The sequence below is a fragment of the Maylandia zebra genome, linkage group LG16, assembly GCF_041146795.1.
Source record: "Maylandia zebra isolate NMK-2024a linkage group LG16, Mzebra_GT3a, whole genome shotgun sequence".
NCBI lineage: Eukaryota > Metazoa > Chordata > Actinopteri > Cichliformes > Cichlidae > Maylandia > Maylandia zebra.
The window spans coordinates 26,137,511-26,159,717 of NC_135182.1; the positions used below are offsets into that span (position 1 = coordinate 26,137,511).

The 22,207-nt window shown below is 41.6% G+C and overlaps 2 protein-coding genes across 2 annotated transcripts in view; one reads left to right on the plus strand and one right to left on the minus strand.

Annotated features, from left to right (window-relative positions):
• Positions 1 to 22,207, minus strand: part of LOC101471877 (general transcription factor IIF subunit 2) — a 65,317-nt gene that overhangs the window by 9,892 nt on the left and 33,218 nt on the right. The window lies entirely within an intron of this gene.
• On the plus strand, positions 19,491 to 21,460 carry kctd4 (potassium channel tetramerization domain containing 4). Its single transcript, XM_004555595.2, has one exon. The coding sequence runs from the start codon at positions 19,821 to 19,823 to the stop codon at positions 20,595 to 20,597; it is 777 nt and encodes a 258-aa protein (XP_004555652.1). The 5' UTR covers positions 19,491 to 19,820; the 3' UTR covers positions 20,598 to 21,460.

Sequence of the window (22,207 nt, forward strand, 5' to 3'; positions counted from 1 at the left end):
CCGGACGCGCAAAAAGGTCCAAAAAGCCACTACATTTTACACTCATCATTTAACAAAACCAGAAGAAAGACGAAGATGCTCTAAGGGTAAACAGAAAGAGCGAGTCTACAGGGAGCTGCAGAGGCCAGCAAATAGTTGGCGAGGCATTCATAATGAATAGCCTGATAGGCCTGAGTGACCTGTGCAGTGGAGAGACAAGCTGTCAAACTTATTTTAACAGGCTCTTCTTATTTTTGAGGTGGTAAATCCTGTAAATCCTTGATGGCTACACACCAACCCTCTCATATCCATCTGCACCCTGTACATTTTTCCTTTTTGTTTCAGTCCCTCCTACTTGAAACGGGGGCATAATGCAAAGAAACGGTCCCCGGCATAGACGTCTTTCCCTCTTGGACGTCATCCAAAGAAACGTCAGTTTCTGATGATGGAGGTGCAGCAGGATCTCCTGTCAGTCGGCTTCTTTTGTTCCCTCATCTGCGTTAGCCCAGATGCAGCATCCTGTCCAGATTATTACAAGGGTGCATATCATAGCTTGCGAGGCAGTTATTGTTTTACCGATCTTCTCCCAAATGACTAAATAACGTAAAAAATATGTCTCTGCATGTTGGCCCATAAAAGCACATGCATATGCTCTACTAACCCATAATGAAAGCACAATTACATTTTAATCTAGGCTGCCTGAAAATTTTAGGATTTTATATACTGAATAAAAAAAAAACCCCACATACACTAACAAATATATACACTGTACTGTCCATATCCATTAGTTTTAACAGGATATTAAATAAGAAACTCTAGAAGTTCATTTATTGCTGATATAAACTGTAGCGCTGTGGCAAAGTAACAGCTATTGAATCATTTAATATGAAGCTCAACCCTTCTGAGGGAAACCTCAGTGCTAAGTTTTAATTATGAAAGTGCAAGAAACAATGAAACAAGGCAAATATAATTGTGGTTCAGATAGGATTGTACAAAAAAAGTGAAAACTATCTATTGGAGCCACTATCTCTGCTGTTTTTGATGATCCCTGATGTCGTCGCTGCCCTTCCTGTTCTGGCTCACTTTTCAATCAGCGTTTGATCTACACACAATGTCATCCATGTTGATACTGATCTGTTGGGTCTTTGGAGGCCTGCACGCAAGCGCACCTACTTAGGTTTCATACCCTTCTGTGTGGGCTCTGCGTAGGCAAATAGACATGAGTGCAGAACCGTATAACAGGCGTGAGACTGCATGCCTCCACCTCTCACTGTGCATGAACGCAACTGAAGATAGTGAGCTTCATTCATAGTTTGTATACATGTGCGCATTTGTGCATAAACAATGCTTATGATCATTCCAACAGCATATCTGGAATGACATTAATACCATTTAATATCAAAATTAATTAATTATCTTGTAGCAGCCTTGAGGGGTCCTTGAGGGGTGAGGGGTGACTAGTGCAAAGACTCATGGGACTGTTCATGTTGATGTTAATCTGTTAATTTAAGATGCTATGACAGTTATTGCATTTATGTTTTGTTGGTCCTTCATTGTTACTGTTACGTTATCATCTGAACTCCAGTGTTTTCTTGTCTGCTTGTCTGAAGGTGACGTTGAGTGCGGCTGCCAATTTGCCACCGTGACTTAGACTGTTGAGGCAATTAATGACCTCTGGTCACTGTTCATGTTTGCAGGGTTGTGTGTTAATGCTAATAAGACGACAAAGAGTGGTGCACAGAACACAAGAGCCGCAAACACACAGCAGCAAGTGTTTCTTGTGGTTTGTGTTCAGATATTTTTATTCTATATTTTATTTCTCCACATCAAGTTATTATTATTGTATTGAGTTATTTATTTTACCTGAGCCATAAGTCCATGACAATGTTGGACAGGCGTCTCTCAAAGAACAACGTAATCGCTTCCTTTGTGATCCAGGAAACCTGCTTCCTTCTAAAGAGAAATGGACACGTGGCAGAAAGCAAAACATGGACTGAAACCTGATGTCCCAGAGGTGTTCTTTTGGATTTAGGTCAGGTGAGCATGGGGGCCAGTCAGAGGTATCAATTCCTTCTCTATGAACTGCCTGGATACTCTCGCCATATAAGGCCGGACGTCGTTGTGCACCGGGAGAAAACCCAGGGTATGACAGTGCATCCAAGGATTTCGACCAATAGCAGTCAGGGTGCCACTGCCTAGCCTGTAAAGGTCTGTGCATCCCTCCATGGACATCCCTCCCCAAATCACTCTTGACCTGCTACCAAACCGGTCATGCTGAATGATGTTACAGGCAAGGTAATGTTCTCCTGAGAGCTCCTACTCGCTCTTGAGACTGTGCTGGGAGAGGTATTGTCTCATGCTACCAGTACTGACACTGACCCAAGCCAAATGCAAAACCAGAGTGGAAAAACTAATCAGTCTGTGGCCTCAACCTTTAGAAGTGTTTTGGGGGTTGTCTCATTGTTGCCAATTTAATTACCAGCAAATCAGCTGAAACTGATTAACAACCTCCTCTGTTACGTAACTGACCAGATCAATATTCAAGAAGTTTAAATTACTTGATGCTACACTCTGATTAAAAAGCAGTCCTTTAATTATTTACATTTTGTTTAGTCGTGTCGTTTCCATTTTAGAAAACAGGGAAAACAGGTGGAAACAGTGAATTTGTTGGGGACTATTATAAGCAGTGGATAAATTTGCACTTTGTAGATCACAGAGGCTGAACATGTCACTCAGTGCTGCGGCTCGCTTGTGTTTAAAAAGAAAGAAAAAAAACAAAAACCTTTTTTATATTCAACAATGGAGCCCTTGTCTGCAAGATAAGTGACTGCATGTATGCATGCATGTATGTATATATGTTTACGTATTCAGTGATGACCAAAGCTGAACAAAAAGCAGATGCAACGCCACAGTCACCATAGTAACCATCACACCACCACCTGACATTATGTGTCACACAACATTTCATCAACTGCCCGCCAAGAGTCCGTTTTTTAAATCTTGAGGGGACAAACACTAAGGTGTCAGAGATTTCTCACTAATGTTCATCTTTTTTTCCCCCACTAATGGATGCAATTATGTGCAATTATTGGCCAGTGAGTGCCAGAGCAACACGCCTAAAAACACACCCACACATGAGAAACGTGTGCACACAAGCACCGCGCCGCTGAGCATCCTTCGCCTTCATCCCCGTTATGAAGTAGTTGCGGTCAAACAGATTCAAGGACAAGCGGATTGTTTTCCTCCTGCCATTCAAGTCTTCCAGTTTCCTCTTTCCGAGGCCCGAAAGGACACTGATTGTAGCAGAGAAGTGCCTTTGTAAACATGAACAGCATGAACAGCAGAGAGAGAGCGAGAGGACCAACATGGGATGATGACTGACCACATCAAATGTAGCTTCAGGCGTCTGTGTGGGAGGAACACTTGAGACGAGCTGCAGACTCCTGCACAACGGCTTTACTATAAAACTCAAGCGCTACATGAATATTGTGGTCCACACCTTCAACAGACGATCGATATTTTAATTCTCCCACGCACATATCATTCACAGGGCCTCATTACTCTTCAGTGATACAGACATGTCATGGCTGTTACTCAACCATATCAATGAAATCATGAATATAACATAACACAACCACACCGACGTGAACAGATTCTCTCTTTGTCATGCTTTTTATTTTCCTTTTCCATATTAGGATTCCTGAGGAATAAAACACATGTGAATGAAGCAAATCTCCAGGTGAGGATGCTTGAATAAAGCAGCTGAAATTGTGATCGTTATTGTCGGATGACTTGTTTTGTTTTTTTAAATCAACATTGTCTAACACAGAAGATGGCTAAAGAATCTCCAAGGGTAAAATCGTGTGATGTTTTCAGAATCAGGCTGTGCATGCCTCTGTATGCTAGCAAAAACTAATCAACCAGCCCTCTCCTCTCTGATTCATCCTGAGCGTGTGCTGACTGGCTATGGCAGTCCTGTTATCAGGTTTGGATTTATAATTTAAGCTTACCAACACTGGTTTAGAACAGAAGCCTGAATCAGACAGCCCAATGTGAGGTGGGTTTTTAGTCTTCTTCCGCTTTAGTTTGATTTTGCACATGACTCCCATCTCCCTTATTTGTATTTGATCTTTGTGAGCAATTGGACATCAGCAGCATTGCATGATCCTCCATCCATCCATCCATCTTCTTCCGCTTATCCGGGCCCAGGTCGTGGGGGTAGCAGAGAAGCCCAGACCTCCCTCTCCTCAGCCACTTCACCCAGCTTGTCCGGGAAAACACCAAGGCGTTCCCAGGCCAGCTGAGAGATTTAATCTCTTCAGCATGCCCCGGGCCCTCCTCCCGGTGGGACATGCCAGGAACACCTCGCCCAGGAGGCATCCTTGTCAGATGCCCGAACCACCTCAACTGGCTCCTTTTGATATGGAGCAGCAGTGGCTCTACTCTGAGTCCCTCCCAGATGTCTGAACTTGTCACCCTATCTCTTAAGGGGTCTCCAGCCACCCTTCGGAGGAAGCTCATTTCCATGGCTTGTATCCACTATCCTGTTCTTTCGGTCACTACTAGTGACCATAGGTGAGGGCAGGGATGTAGATCGACCGGTAAATCGAGAGCTTCGCTTTTACGCTCATCTCTCTCTTCATCACAATGGACCGGTGCAGCGTCCGCATCACTGCAGCCACAGCACCAATTCGTCTGTCGATCTCCGGCTCCCTTCTCCAGTCACTCGTGAACAAGACCCCAAGATACTTAAACTCCTCCACTTGGGGCAGGAACTCGTCCCCGACCCAGAGTGGATCACCCTTTTCTGGCTGAGAACCATGGCTGCGAACCGTTCCAGTGCGAGCTGGAGGCCACTACCCGATGACGCCAACAGAACCACATCATCCGTGAAAAGCAGAGATGAGATTCTGAGACCACCTGCGTGATCCTGTACATTAGATTCATTTAACCCACAGACACAACCATGACATAGACTTATTGTAGCTCAGGTGGCAGAACGGAAAGGTACATGCATGACTCTATGAGATTAGATGGTACTGCACAGGAGAAAACTGCAACACCAAAGACAACTACAGCTATCAACTGCTCTGAGAGCTAAAACTAACGTAAACCCAGAAAGATTACAGTTGGCAACAGGGGTATAATGGCTGCGAGGAGGAAATACGAGTCCATACGACAGGAAGGACAAAAGTTACTGATGTGGTTACACAGTGGTAAAAATTAAAAAGCTCCACCCAACATGCAAAAACCCAGTGAAAAAGATATTTTTCAGTTTTATTAATGACATTACTGTTCAGCTTCTGTAATGTTACTTTAGTTACTGTTAAACTAAAGTGTTCAGCAGTTATTTTATAATTTTACACCAGATAAAACCAGAGTGCTTACATTCGACAAACGCTGTGTCACTGCTACTGCACTATAATGCTTGGTCTTGGGAGCTTGTGGCAGTAGATTCACACTTTGAGGCAGTGTGTCATCACTGACAACAGCTGATTGGAAAAGAAGGGTGGAAAATGGCCTTTATTTAATTTTGCTGCTTCCTGCGAACTGCAGTCACAGATAAAATGATTTTCAGTATAATTTATATATCGCAAATGTAATAATCATAAAATAATTTTGAGGCTTTATCGCCCACCCTACTATAGATGGTGATTCCACCAGTGACTTTTTCCACATCATCACTAGAGGGTGGTTCATTTTAAAGCGTTACACTGTTGGTTAAAATAAGAATTTGGTGGTGTTTTTGGGGGGATAAGGACAATCTCGGACTGATCCCAAGAAGTTGATTTTGTTCGTCTGGGCGTAGCGTTTTCAGTGGGAGAAACATCTCAGCTTTTATGGATTTCCTTAGCTGGATATTTAAGATTACATCAAGACACTTTCTCAGACTGAGTTGAGTAAACTGTACTTTTGTAACTTTCTGCTGTGTTTTACAGTGTTCAAAGAGTTGAAAGTGAGACTTTAAATCAACTGGCTTCAGATAAAGTCCAGGAAACTAAAAAAACTTTTCTTTTTAAGTGCCTCCTGCCTCTTTATGTAATCCCAGACTGACTCACTGATGTTGCCATCGGGGCTCTGTGGGGGGTCATACCACATGCTGCTGGACTCCTCCTTACTCTTTCTATATATTCAAGGTCGCAGTCTCACTCTGCAAAGTGCACTCAAGACCAGTAAAGCGCTTTTCCGGTTCAGCGTCTCTTACATGTGAAGAAAACAGTGGCAGAGACAAATGTCCAGATGCATTTCACTCTTTTTCAGGTTTTAGCTGGAATCACTCGTCTCCCACATTGTTGCGTAACACTCGCACTTCCTCTCTGCCTGCCCATCATGTCATACTATAAATTACAGAGGCCTGAATTTAACAAAGATAACCTAACGCCGACTTACAACACCATCCTGAATACAGACGGCACAGTCCGATCCCCAAAAGGAAAAGGTATGCGCGCAGCCGCTGACAGTGATGTCATCCAAAGACATATTGTGTTGGGTGCCGAGTTCCTGCAGCTTAAAAAGGCCAAATACATCGTAAGTTGCATAATTATTACAATAAAAATAGAAAGCGCTTCAGGTGTTTCCACATCAGAGCTGACGTCCGCTGAGCACATCTGCATCACAGCCCGGTCATGTCTTCAATCAGGCTGGCTTTTAAAAGCAGCACTTTACCAAATTCAAGGACCCTTTCTTCCATTTTTATTTTGCATTTTTATCTCTTTGTTTGAAGACAAACACTCGAACTGGAAATTTATTTCAGACAATGTGTTCCCCCCCCCAAAGAAAATCCCTCCCTCTGCTTTTAGCCCACTGCTTCACGCACCCTTGTTCTTTTATTTCATACAGATCTATTCAAAATACATTTTCTCTTCTCACAGATGAAGCTCTGCCAGATAACAGATTGGGAACAAAGACCATCAGCGCACACGCTGACTCTAATTGCAGCACATTTCAATATATTCAGCGGTCTTCAGGGTTTGCTTTTTCCAAGGCGCCCAATCGTTATTAATCAAACAGACTTCTTCAATATGTCCTCACGTTTGAAAGTGCAACCAAGACAAAAGAAAGCTGACAAAAGAAGCTCCAGCGAGGCAATTGTTCAAGGGTAATATTTTTATGACCACCAATCATTTTATCACAGAACAGCAGAGCTAACAATTACTGTACACAGTGGTGGTGCCCACAGTGATTTAGGCGAGCAGACAAAAATGCAAAGTGCCAAGAACATTGGCATATTTTCCCTCTTAATAAAAAGCCCACCCATTTACTGCAGTTCAATCTATTCATAATATTAGCACCACTTAATACAAAAGAAGCCAGGAGATTAAGTAAATTAGCTGATTAAAGAGCGGCATGATAATTTAAAATTTATTGAGATCTGAGCAAAGCTTTTAAGAATACGAGGCCATGTCTGATTCAACAACTAAAGCATTAAACAGCTGAATAATTACTAATAAATGACGGAAAAAAGAAAATAAATAGGCCACGGAGAAGTCAAGACCTGTATCAGCTATAATCCAGATGTGTAAATACATTTAATGCCATTACATTTAGCTAATTCTGTAAGAGCAGAGAAGCGAAAAGTGTCCGAGTGAAGACGGCAGAGGAAGAGAGACACAAGCGCGAGGAGGTCACTCGTCCACCCCCTCATGCTCATCTCTTACCTCCATCTGCTCCGAGGCCCTTTCCTCAAAGCTGTGACCTTCCTAATGTTAAAACAACAAACAGCTTTCCGCCCACTAGACCTTCATCCACCAACACCGTCTCTCCATCTGTTCTCATCTGTTTCACTAACATGCAGAAAGCCTGCATATAGAATCAGCGCAATAAATACGTCAAAGAAATTCATCAGGCACGGATGCTTTCTCTTCTCGCCTAACAGCGCATCCATTTAATTTTTATTTTTTTTCAACGTTTATTGACCTCAAGCTTCATTCGGCAGCTACAAAAAGATTTTGCTCTTACAAACACAAGATCTAACCCATTGCATAAGCAGCTTTTGTTACTGTGCTCCAGGCTCTTCAGGTGACCCCGGTTCTGTTTTATTATTATAGTTTCATTTCTGCTCAAAAACAGCATTCTTTCCTCCGACCTCAGCTGGGATGGGATTGAAGCCCGGTGACCTCCTGGATATATTACCAACTGTGATCTTCATGGGTTTACACTAGTTTTTGCTCTCAGGAACCGTTTGTAGGCACACGAGTATTCAGAAAAAAAGCACAATTTGAATAATTTCACACACAAACTGATGTTCATAAAGACAGATGGCGCAGTGAGAACGCACACACGCGCATACACATGGTTTTCTAGAGCCAGCTGTAGGTGATAAGATGAAGTGGAGATGGAAGTATAAGGTGTGAATCTACAATCGATGTATGGTCATGTGAAAATCAGCTGATTTCTTCTAGACTTGTGCACTGCTTACTTTTATACCTTCGTGTGCTGGATTTCCTTATAACACGTAACTAACGTTTTACCCACTTCATTTACAATCATGAACTAAGAAGATGTAAACATAGGTGTGATGTAGTGCAGCAGCAGATCAGATCTCAACTGGAAATGGTTCAATTAAAGCCGCAGTAGGCAGAAATGTACAAAAATGGCCCTTTCTTGGCTTCTCTGTCAACACATATCAGCAGTTTGTCCAAATTTTGTTCATTCTGCGCTCCAGATGGGTTGAGACTGTTAAAAATCTTAATTGTGATGACCGCGTTTAAGCTGCATTAATGCTGATAGCGTTTTTTTATTTATTTATTTATTTTTAATTAGTTCGTCCCCGTTTGTACTTCTTCTGTGTTGTAAACGCGCAAATCAGTCCATGCATGATTACATTGCCCCGCCCATCAAAAAGTCTGCACATGCGCGAATATATCACACATTGTTCGACTGACGATTCCCGGTTGGAAAATTTTTACATATCGCCCAACCCTATTGTGCGTATTATATTCCTTGTTTCAGTTATCACGCTTTCTCCATGTTCCTTTTATCTTGTTGTCGAGTCTCAGTCTGTTTGGTGTTTAGCGCAGACACCGTACCAGTCCTTCTATATAACTTCCAAACATACCAGTCACATTTGTTGAGGTCTATGTCTTTGTGACTTGTACTTTTGTTTTTGGGAAGGTGCACAAAGAGCTATGCTGTAAAGCAAGCATTAGGCAATCCTCAGTTTTGGCTTTGCACAAGACTCCAACCCTGTTATCCCAGGTTCAAGTCCTCTGCAAAGTCTTACCTTCTGTGTAGACCGTTCCTTTTCATACAGATAACCTAAAAGGGTTTTGATTAGCCGAAGTCTCTTGTCACAGACTAGATTAGCTAAAGCCAGTATAGCTGTCTAATTCCCTCTCATGCCATCTGAATAAAAAATTTGTTGAAAGGTTATTATGAGCGTTTTGTTTTTTTCTTTTTCTTTTTCAGTGTCAGTGAAAACGTGTGGCCTAACCCAGCTCTGCACTCTGCACTATTACAGCCTCCATGATTTTCCAAGTAGCAGTAGTGACAGATCTATTGCTTTGGGTTGCTTTTAAATTGTATTGTATGTATAGCAAAGTGACTGTGTTCAGTTTTTTGGACAGTTAAGCATGATTGATATTATAATAACAAAAAATACCATCTAAAAGTGCCGCAGTCAGAGCCACAATATAGTGCAGTGGAAAGCAGTGCAGACATGGGAGTTGTAAAAAAATAAAAATAAAAATAAAAATAAAAAACATGTAGCAGCACAGTTTCTTTTATATAGTTGAGATGCAGGAAAATATGTTTGTTCTAAACGTCAAGGTTTTGTATCAAGTTTTTCAGATCTTGGATCTTAAAGAATTGCAATGGAGCTTTTATATGTATTTAATGAGTCCGTTTCTGCAGTAGGTGAAATCTTTGCTCAGCATTTGAGCAAAGCTTTCAGATCATCCTCTCCGGGGCATCAACACGCTGACATCACTGGTCTTTGGAGAGATTTAGACTTTGATTTCTCCTTATCAGTTTTTTTCAGCAGGTCTCGCTTTGCTTCAGGATCATTTCGATGCTGAAACATCCACTTCCTTACTTATTTTACTCAGTTAATTGTGGCTTACTTCTTCATTTTTTGCATCCAAATAGATTTTGTATACTTCTTGACTCCATCATCAATAAATGCATGCACCTGAAAGTATTTGTAAATTATTGTACTCTGGTTACTTTCAGGGCCGTAGTTACTGATGTAGGGATATTTTTTTCCAGGTGCTTTGTTGTGAAGCCTTTTTGGTGTTTGAGAAATGTTCATTATTATATGATTAACCTCATGACTTCACACTTGATGATGGTTTATATGTGATGAGTTAATAATATGGGGCTATAAAAAGTCACAGCTCTGCACATAATGACTGCTGCTTTGGCCTTTGTTGGAGAACCTTGACAGCGCCACCGAAGTGGTGAAACCCTATTAACTCTGACCAAAGTATTGTTATTTAAACAGTAAATGCTTCTCCAGGCCTCTCTATGTGTTCAAAAGGCAAAAGATAAGAAATATATATATTAGCATTTGTTTCCAGACTATTTTTTGTAAGAGAGAATATTGAGGAAAAAGCTGCTGATTTGCTGTTTGATCTGCATTCCCAGCCTTACCCTGACCACGAGCTGTGGGCAGTGACCAAAAGAATGACATCATGAGTACAAACAACTGATGAAAAGAAGCCAGTTGAGGTGGTTTGGGGATCTGACGAGGATGCCTTCAGGAATCCTTTTAGGTGAGGCGTTTCATATCAAACTGGGAAGAGATCCCCGGATACACTCAGAACATGCTGCAGAGATTACATTTGTCAGCTGGCTCAGGAACACTTCAGTGTCTCTGTTTAGACCGCTACAACCAAAATATGCACCCAGATCAGTGACAAAAATGGATGGATGGTACTACTTCTTGGTTGATCCATGTGATATGTCAGAACTACACTAATGAATATGTGAAATCCATGGAGTCAGATAAAACACACCAATTATTTAAACTACAGGAATGCCTTAAAGACCTGGATGACTTTTATTTTCTGTTTCTAAATTGAGATGAAACTGAGGTTATTGTACTCGGCTTTAAAAATCTTATAAATATGTTGTGTAACTAGATGCTTACTCTGGTACTCTGTTAGCTTGGCCTGCAGTAACACTGTGAACACTGTGAGGAATCTTGGGAGTCTGTTGTTGACCAGGATGTGCTTTTCAATGCGCATACTAAACAAATATGTCAGACTGGTTTTTTCCATTTGCGCAACATCTCCAAAATTAGAAACCTCCGAGTGATGCTAAAACACTAGTTCGTGCCTTTATTACTGCTATGTTAGACAACTGTGAGTCTGTGGAACCAGTTCCCAGGCTGGACAGAAGCTGTCTCTACTTTTAAGAACAAGCTTAAGACTTTCCTCTTTGACAAAGCATATAGTTGACACTGAACTGGAAACCTTTGCTATATTATAACTTATTTTGACCTACCCCACATGGTAATTTGACCCTTAAAAGTATACAATGAATACTCTCTTTAAAGTTCTTCAAGTGAGTTATGAGAAAAATGGATCAAACATCCAGGGCACCAATACTTATTTCTCTTACTTTAACGTTACAACGTTACAATGTTAATCTTACATTACATTTGTGAAGCTTCTTCCTACTGAAGCTATGATATATCATGATAATAATGTAGCTTGTTATGGAAGAGTTATAGAAAAAAAACCCCGCAGTGAATTGTGAATAAAATAGATCTTGAAATATGAAAATATCATGTAGGCAGCTCCCGTACTTAAAGCATTCTGACGACTCATAAATGCTCAAACAATAACATGAATTTTGATTCACCCCTTTGTACTCTGAAGGTTTTAACACCGAAAATATTAATATTATTAAGGCTATATTTTGTACAGCTTCTTAAAACACACCTAAGCTATTGTATATATTTAAAAAATTGGTTGACTTTATGTGGAATAATTGAGTTTGATTAATATTAAAAATTCATACAACAAAAATGCGTGGGATTAAAGTTTAATCATTTTGATGTTTTTGTTTAGGTCTGGAAACTTGAATGAAGTTTATGCATCTAGCTTTTAGACATCATCAAATTTTTATACTTGGGAGTTTACTTTATCAGCTACTAAATACAACAGACAAAGGGAAATAGACATGAACACACTGTGTGCACACATACATATACAACAGCTGTGGCAGGCTAGTCTAAACATAATGACAAGCAAGCAATGAGTTTGCTAGGGTGGGGGGTGGGTAAGGACATGACGGGGGCAAAGTCACTGATTGGATCTCCAAATATAATTTCCCATTAAAGCTCATATCTGCCAAGCCCAGAGGCTGCTTCATTAAAGAAATTTAATGATTCCATTCGTTAACTTTGAAGTGATTTTCTGACGTTTGCACTTCTACTCAACCCACTCGTTTTGATTTTAAAGTTGATTAGCAGCATCCATATGCAACAAGTAGGCTTTGAAGTGCCGTAAATACACAGAGGAGTGCTGGGCCATTTAATTACGAGTGGACCGGTCTGGCATAAATGAGTCGGTTTCTCACCTTAAAACCTCTTGGGCAAAACGGAGCATTGAGAGTTTTTAAAAAAGGTTTAAAAATAGGGTGGATTTTAATGTCAGAGTGGCTTTTATTATAAATCTCACCTTTGTGCCTTTACAGGTATCATACAATCATGCATTTTGGGAGGGGGTCATGCTCTCCTAGAACAGTAGAAAATGAAATATGCCCACCTTATAAACCCCTTAAAGAAGCTTTCATTGATTATTTGCCAACCTCTCAGGACAGTCTTTGTACAAACACACCTGAACTTTAATTAATGAATACAAGCCATGAAAGTATAGTTATGAGCTGAGCAGTTTCCATGAAGATTATAGGCTTTATCTAAAAGATGGATCTGTCTAAATACTGAATCCATTGGATAAATGCCTTTAAGCTGGATTCTTTTAATCTCCCGCAGAGAGGGACTCCTCACGGCTCCTTGGACCTGTGACCTCAGTAAATGCTTTTCTGACCAATTTATGGGCTCTGTTGATGCTTTGAAGTCACACTAAATACAAGATGATGTTTATTTTGTAAATTATGGTCATTATTATCCACTAAGATGGATAAACAAAGGTATAATCATCAGTTATTGACATATGATTAACAAAGCATTAGCCTTGGTTCCACAGTTTCAGTCAGATCTGCCCTGTGTTCGAGGCATCTGGTTTTAAAGAGCTAAAAACAGAGAGTGATGTCATGGTGGCTACAGTCATCATTTATATACAGTCTACGGTTTCTGGGCACTGCATTTTCAAACTTCTACATTAGCATTTTGGCTGCTGAGATACATTTTTAAAGCCAGAATTCGCCATATTTAGACGAGAGGGTCAAGCGTTAGGTCATCAATTAGAGGTGCAACACATAAAAGCACAAATCTCCTAATTACTTCTAAGTAACCGACTAATTAAGTACTAATATTTCAATCACCAAAACTGGAGCACTGACTTCTTCGGCTTGCTGTGCTACACAGGAAGCCATGTCATAAAATTGCATTAAAATGCTCCAAAAAGGAACCAAAAGCGCAAACACAGTGCAAAGGTCCCATTCAGTGGCTGCTGTTACTCGAGGTGAGGCCCGTGGCAGGGACACGTGTCAATTAAAACAACCTCGTCAGTTTCCAAATGAGAAATTGCTTTTTTACTATCCTGTAAATGTGCTCTTAACCTGGCTCAATTTCAGGTTGCTGCTTGATTCATAAAGAAAATTGAAGACAGTTACGTCCTTTAATCTTGAAATGATGTTAATTGAGGGATCACTGAAACTCAGCTGGGATTTTGTAGGAGCATTGAACTCAGTGACTTCCTGTCGGTTGCCCACAGCTGGCCACGTGTAAAAATTTCCCAAAGATCACCCAGCAGCAGAAACAATAAGACCTTTAAATTGAGAGTGATGTGCTCATTTACGCATGTGGCACAGCAGCGTTAACTTAATTAAAGGAGTCAGTCAGGATGCAACAGAAAATAATGTTGTTCTGCAAATCCGATCTATACAGTGGACCTGCTGGTAATAAAGCCTCTGAATGAATCTTGACCTCTGAACATTTTTAATAATGTATAAATCATAACGCATAAAATTCATTTATACTGCTTTAATTGTGATGTAGAACACAGGATTGTGGAAGTAAACTTTTTAGCAGCTTGGATAAATCTGAGCCTCTTCCTGACCAGGTCTATGTTCATTTTCTTGGCAGGTACTCACTGAGCACGTTGCAATTAGGTTTTAAACCAAATATCCAATCAGCAATCACATGGCAGGAAGTCTGTGTATTTAGGCGTGTAGACACGGTGACCTGCTGAAATTCAAACTGAGCATCAGAAAGGAGAAGAAAAGTGATTTAAGTGACTTTGAATATGGCACGCTCGTTGGTGCCAAATGGTCTGGTATGAATATTCACAAACTGCTGATCTGCTTGGATTTTCCCAAAGAACCGTCTCAGGGGTTTACGCAAAACAGTCCAAAAAAGAGAAAATGTCTACTGAGTGGCTTCAAGCTGAGGCTGAGAGGGTCAGAATTTGGCATAAACAACATGAAAGCATGAATGCATGCTGCCTCGTATCAACTGATGGGGGATTCATGCTAAGTACCATAAGGGCAGTACCGTCAATTCCTCCTATACATTTGTCCACTTGTTTTTTTAAATAGTTCAGAGAATAATTATCATCTCAATATAAGGACTAATTATCCATCCATCCATCCCCTTCTGCTCATCCTTATCAGTGTTGTGGGAGGGCATATAAAACTCTGGGACATTACCACATGGTAGTTAACACATAATGCACCAGCACCAGCATAAATGCCAGCAATGACGTTGGCTGCTTATGTACGTTAAGTCGTAGGCTCTGCAAAGATTCCCTTTAGAAGTCTAAATACGGCGTCAGGCTGGTGGTGTTGTGGGGGATATTTTTTTAGCACATGTTGGGCTCCTTAGCACCAACTGAGCATTTAAATATCAAAGCCTACCTGAGTACTGTTGCTGACCATGCCCACTGTACTAAGCCTCAACAGTCAGCAGATCTCAATCCAAAAGAGCACCTATGGGATGCGACAGAAAGGGGAGGTTGGTTCGTGGATGTGCAGCCGACAACTCTGCAGCCACTGTGTGATGCTGTCACATCAACACAGCTAAAATCTCTGAGGAATGTTTTGAGCACATTGCTGTTATCTGTGCCATGAAGAATTAGGACAGTTTTCTCAGAGCCTGGTTCTGCCCGAGGCTTCTTCCTGTCAAATGGAAGTTTTTCTTTCCCACTGTCACCAATTGCTTGCTCATAGCCCATTTGATTGTTTGGGCTTTCTCTGTATTATTGTAGGATATTTACCATAATAATATAAAGCGCCTTGAGGTGACTACTGTAGTGATTTGGCACTATATAAATCGAAAGGCAAAAAGCGATCCAACCCGGTACCAGCAAAATGTACCTAATAAAGTGGCTGGTGAATGTATACCTGAGCAGTTTCTTTCTATTCAGGAAGTTCTGACTTGTTACACAAAACTGCTCTACACCCATGCCAGCAGCTCTGTGAGGCAAATACTACATATACTACATACAAATACTAATAAACCAATATTTAAGAGGTGTAATATTAAGCATCAGGATAGTTTTTCATCACAAATCAGGCAGCCTTTTGTTGATTTTTTTATTTATTTGTTTTTTATAGAGATGGGAGCTCCGTGTGCATTTAAACATTGTTTATGATATATTTCCCCTTTTCCTCCATGGGTCATATTTGCTTGTTTGTATTACTGAAAAAATAATATTGGTAATAGGGTGCTGATATTCATAAAAAGAAAAAGTAGCTGTGATCAAATCAAAATTCACACAGTCATCATTTTAAAAATACGCTGCTCCCATCTGATCAGCTCGATCCACTGGGACTAACACATGCAGACCCTTTACAGCAGACAGACTTCCATAATGAATAAAGCGAGAGATTGACAGCTCCGAGCTCGCGCAAGACCCCATTTTAAGTGGTTGCCATGCCAGCTTCACAGCAGTCAGTGACTCCATGTTACACCACAAGCTCTTAGAGCGGCTCTATGAATAATTCACCACCTTTAAGAGCGAAGGAGAGTCCTTGCTAGCAGCATTTTGGGGAATTTATTTCAAACATTCAAAAAGCTGTCACTTTGACAACAGCCGCGACTAACAGATTCCCACCGACGTTTGAAGACGACGGCGGTCCCCGGCGAGGCTGTTTTAATAAAGAGAGCAGAAAGCAGGTCAAACCTCCCACAATCCTCTCCGCTGCATCTTGTCCTCGTTTGTGATTCCAATTGAGTGTCGTTAACGATGATACAACTAATCACTTATGAACAGAAAGATCACAGAGGCGACGTGCAGGAGCCGTCGTTTTGGGGATCAACTACCCCACGTAGGCAAGGAAAAGAAGCATTTCAGTCACACATCAATCAGAGAGCGCTCGCATGTTTGAATAAAGTGTTTCAGTTCAAGTGAATCTTCAATCAGTGCACTTGCCTACATGATTCATTTACATCTACAGCAGCAGCAGCAGCAGCAGCTCTGAGGAGTAAGTGGGTGATAACCTGTTGCATCAGTGGAACATACTTGTTGCTTTTTCGGTGGAAAAGCAATCAGTGTAGCCTATTTTATTCATTTCTGTCTGTTATTAAGGGTAAAAGAGCAGGGATAAATGGAGGATCTACAAATAAGCAGACACACATGAAAAAGACTTTTTAATGTAATATACTCTGATTTATAACCTTTCTGCTTCATTATTGATTCTTAAAAGGTGCAGCAATGCAGCTATTTTTCATGCTCACAGGGATTATTCAGTTTAATGTATTGCATTCTAATATATTTAGATTTAACAGCTATTCACTGACATATTTTAAAGCAATCAAGCCAAAATTTTCAGTAGTTACAGAAACAAGTGTGAATATTTGCTGGTTTTCTTTAAACTGAATAGCTTTAGGTTTTTCACACTGGGGTGTAACCAATAATCATTTTGTTGAAGCTCTTAAATTAATTATAATGCATTTTTTCTTTTCTGCCTTTTAATTTTTTCCCCCCCTCATTCTCATTAGATCCATTGTGGGGTAAAAGAGAAGCCATGCATAAGGCAGGACTTCATTTTACGCATCAGAAAGGAAACAAAGAAAAGAAATAAATAGATAACCAACAGATCCAAAAGCACCCAAATGCAGATACAAGTCATTCACAAAACTCTGCAATATTCACAACATACTCAGCACCAAGACATCTGCCCGTTACTGCTGGATTCTGACCTGATCTGAATAATCTAAGCTGCATGGGTAATCTCCCAATTGAAGACCTTGCCTAAATGTTCTATAATTTATGCAGAGGCTGTCATTCATCACATTGGTACCTCACCATAAATAAGAAAATGAGGTGTAATCAGAAACTTGTTTTAATGTCACTACCCACTCTGATTTAAAAGCATCCATATTGTATTGATTCCTTAATGAACTAAACATAAGAGGATAACTTGATCCTGCTGGTATCCAATAATCCACACCACAAACCATGTCTGGACATTTTTATTCACCTTAAGTAGTTTCTTCAGAAATTTACCATGAAAAACTTCGATAAACGAGATATCTTCACACCTCTGACTCATATACTGGTAAGCAACTGCAGCAGGGCTTCAACAGATAATCCCGAGTCTCTAGCTTTAGTTATCCCACTGTAAAAGGCATTTTTTTAGCCTGCTTTACTCATTTTCGACAAGCTTGCTACCGCTAAATGTTACATCGAGATAACCTAATCTTCCACTACTCGTATAACTGTATTTTCTCACAAGGCAAGTAAATTTAAATGCCTTAACAATATTTTGCTAGTGAGTAATCAAACATAAACACCACTGCAAAAGAAGGCGCCCCGTCTCCGTTGCCCTCCGGTGACAAACCGCCACAATCCAGGTATTTTGTCACTGCCAGACTTCTGTGCAAGTGATGATAAATTATGCAAATTAACTGGCATTGCCTCCCTGGTGTAAAAACACATCTAAAGTAGGTTACAAACCGTCTGCACTGAAATATTTCTGCAGCAGTAGCTGCGCGGGTCAGAATCAAGAGTAAACATGGATTTAGTGTGCAGGCTATCGGGCCTGAGTGTTTGTGTAAGTGCTTGCGTGATAAATAAGAAATGCAGGGAGTTCAACATGGGAGCAATCTGACTGCTGACATTTTCCACTTCTAATATAGAAACACCAACAAGTAATAAAGAGGACACGAGGAAAACCTGTTCTTAAAAGGCGACTGCATAATAAGACTGATGCAAAGATGTTTCTTTTATGGATTATATGTTTACCAAAATCATTAAATCACCACATGGAAGCTGAAGTACACATTGATTTTGCACACTCACACTTTAGAGCAGCTTCTGCTATAAAATGAACATCTACCACAAAACTGATACGTATCATTTACCGTTATTTATTTAGTAGCTTCCTAGAATGGTAATTTTTCTTCCATTTTCAGCCCAACTACAGTTATTTAACATAGTGTTTAGTGTGTTAGAGTGTAAGCATGAAGCACCAGACCAAATCATCTGCGTGGTATGCGCAGACTTTTATGTTTTTAATCACACGCTGTTACCAGTCAGCACTGCTGGAGCCGCTCTGCGTGTTTCCTCGTGTTTGATATGAACTGTGATTTCTTTCACATTTGTAGTCGCGCTGGAGGAGATACAAAAAAAAAAGAAGAAAAAAAAAAAAAAGAGTGAAACGCAAAACAAAAATAAGCACACACGGACACACGTAAACAGCGACGGCGTGAGTCGTTAGTACCGAGCGACCAGTGGACCATTTTTCCCCTGACAGGAGGCTACAGGCCAAAAGCATTAACCAATTCAAAAGCTGTCCTTCATGACCGGACCACCGTGGACTGTAATTGGTCCATTTCCTTCACAAGGCCCTCAAAGCGAGCGCACACACACACACACACACACCGCACACACCGCACACATGGGCACGATCAATAAACAATTTGCTAAGACAGAGGGCCCGCCTGTTACCTCGCAAGAAGGAAAGCAGGAGAGTCACATAAATTTACATGAAACGAGGCCAGCCGCCTCCTCCCCGTCATGACCGGAGATTTCAGACAGATTCCAGTTCACATGAAGCGCTGTGTGGTAAAACAGATGGATCTGGCTGCAAAAAGGAGTTTCATATTCAGACTCACACACGCTGAGACAATTTCACACCACAAAAATTATGGAAGCAACCCTCCCCCCTCCATCTGGTGAAAGCATGGCTTGCGTGCATGTGTGTGTATGTGTGTGTTAACTAACAGCTAGAGCTGAGCTTTGCACCTTTTTTATCCAAGATAATTAAAGACAGAGTGAAAGAAAGAAAAAGAGCGAGCTTCTGGAGTCTGTACTCCTCTGATGTTTGCTCACATACTCCCTCTCTCTCCTCCCTGTATGTGACGCTGCCTGCCCACCCACTCTTAAAGAGAGAGAGAGAGACAGAAAGAGTAGAAGAGACAGAGAGAGAGAGAGAGAGACAGCGAGAGGAGGGACACGGAGCAGAACAGAGAGCGAGTCTGTTTTCAGCTCCCAGTTCACTGTCGCTCCTCTGCCAGGCAGCACTCACCCATCCACCATCACACGCTCTCAGACACATTTGCTCTCACTATACAGACAGCTGACAACACCTTCTCATTTCCTCTGCTGCCGCACCGACCCACAAAGTCAGATCCAAAGGAGAGGGGGGAAGAGAAAGAAAAAAAAACTGACTCGATTGGTACCGAGCACACACAGACACACACGCGCACAGCTGAGCAGACACACCAGCTCCGAGGCTGGGTCGAGGCTGGAGAGGGCGTCTGGAGAATGGAATGGGACCTCAGCAGGATGGAAAGTGAACTGAGGCACATCAACCCGGACCTGCTGCAGCCCAGCAAGAGCTTCAAGAAGCCCTCCTCGGGCACCATCACCCTCAACGTAGGGGGGTTCCTGTACACGGCCCACCGGACCACCCTTGCCAAACAACAGGGCTCGTTTCTCGAGGAGGTGGCCAACGGTAAGAAGGCGGTCCAGCACACCGATTCCATGGGCAACCCCTTCATCGACAGAGATGGTCCGGTTTTTCGCCATGTGCTCAACTACCTCCGAACAGGAGAGCTCCAGCTGCCCGATGACTTCCGGGAGGCGGGGCTCCTGCGACGAGAGGCCGATTTTTACCGCCTGACTGAACTGGTGGAGGCTGTGGTCGAGTGGGAAACTCAGAGGGCGGCACTGCGGGAACCCGCCTTCCTGGAGGTGACGGATAGCCACGAGAGGTCGCAGGGCCTCAAGGTGTACTGCAGTGACCCCGCCTTCATCGATAAGGTCAAAGGGCGGCTGGTGCAGATCTCCAAGAGCCGCTTGGATGGCTTTCCGGAAGAATTTGTGGTGTCATCCAACGTGATACAGTTCCGACACTTCATCAAGTCGGAGCCTGGCTCGCGGCTCGTTCTGAAGGAGGACAGCACATTCCTGTGCACACTTGACTGTCTGAAACTAGAGACAGTGATGCTAGCACTGAGATCGGGCTTCAAGCTTGTCACCTGCCTTGACAGCAGCAAAGGCTCCGTGGTGGTGGCCGAGGCCCTGCATTTTGTCAAGTAGGATGAAGATGATGAAGGGGGCGGGGAGGGGGAAGATAGAGGGAGAAAGGAAAGAGCCTGTTTCTATATCCACCCTGTGAGGTATTGGTTTGAAAGTGTTATAAGATGTGCCAAGCTGTAATGTGTCATTGATAGGAGAACTGGTGGGTAGGTCTGTCGTACAGGGCAGGTTTTAAATGTTTACTGCACAATAGTGGCTTACACACACACGGGATACGTTTTTGGGTGATTGTTCTGAGCAGAATGGTATTTTAGCATCACCGTTTGCACTGCTTTGTATTTATAGAACTCAAAATGACCCACATCATCTTGACATTTATAGCATCTTTAACTGCATCTGGTTAGGTATCATGCAAAAGTTTAAGTGACGCGAAAGTCGACGGCGAGTCCTTTCACACAGAAGACGAGCGCGTCGAATTAAGGTTTTAAAAACTGCTTGTGTTGCGTGATGTGCCATTCAGCTTTTACTACAGCCTGTGTGTGCACACGTGTGTGTATGTGTGCTGGCGTGCGTGTGTGTCCACTGCTAAACCCACCCCTGTGTGCTGTGTTTAGTTGGTTTAATAGCTTGTGCTCAGTTTATTAGCCTCTCCGGAGCCTGAAGGGACAGCCACAGCTCATTCGGATCGATTTGGATGGACAAAGCGAACTTCACAACCAAATGTTTGAGTTTTGAGTGCAAAGAACTGTGATTATTGTAAGGGCTTTGAATCTAGCATGATGCATGTGCACTAAATAAACTGTGTGTTTGTTAGTGCTGTGAGCCTCTGTGAAGCCAGTGACACAAAAAATAAAATGCCTATTACTTTTCAATGTGAGTATTTTACAAATAAAAGTGAGACTAAAACTCTTGGGTCAGAGTGTTTTGACGTTTAATGTCGCTGCTTTTGTGTGACAAACCTCACAAAAACTGCTTCCGTTAATGAGGAAACTTATTTTATACTATCAGGCAGCAAGTCTTAGTATTAGATTATTTTTCTTTCATACAATAGCTTAAAAGCTACACTTATAACCATTTAGTCCTGACCCTGCTGAACTTACAGTCTGTACAGAGTGAGACTGTTACCCACTGAGTCAGACAGGAGCATTATTAATGTTACGTATCCAAATGGGAGTTATACACAGACTTGGCTCTTGCTTACAGCCAGTACTTTTCCATGCTATAAATGATGCACTTCTGAAGTTCTCCAAACATGTGAAACACTGTTTTCCACATCTGGAAAATTAAAAGGAGAAGGGAGTCTTTTCCACGGTTTTACATGCCGGCCAGTGGAAACCTGTAGAAATTACCAGGTTTGTGATATTATTTCCTCTGATGCTGTTCCACGATGTATTGTTCAGATCACGCAGCACTGCAAAGTAGCTAAACATCATTAACTGCAAAAAAACCCCAAGACATGGAAGCAAAAATGTTAGATAGAGGCACAGCAGTCAAAGATCTCAGAAATATAATGTACAGGAAATTCCTAAAGGAGCTTCCAGGGGGTGAAAAGGGTTTCAAAACGTATTTTATGGCAAAGTGTGGAAACTGTTAAAGCAGTTATTAATGCAGTTTCACATCACTGAAATTATAATTAACAAAACGATAATAAATTGTCAGAAAAGTAAAGG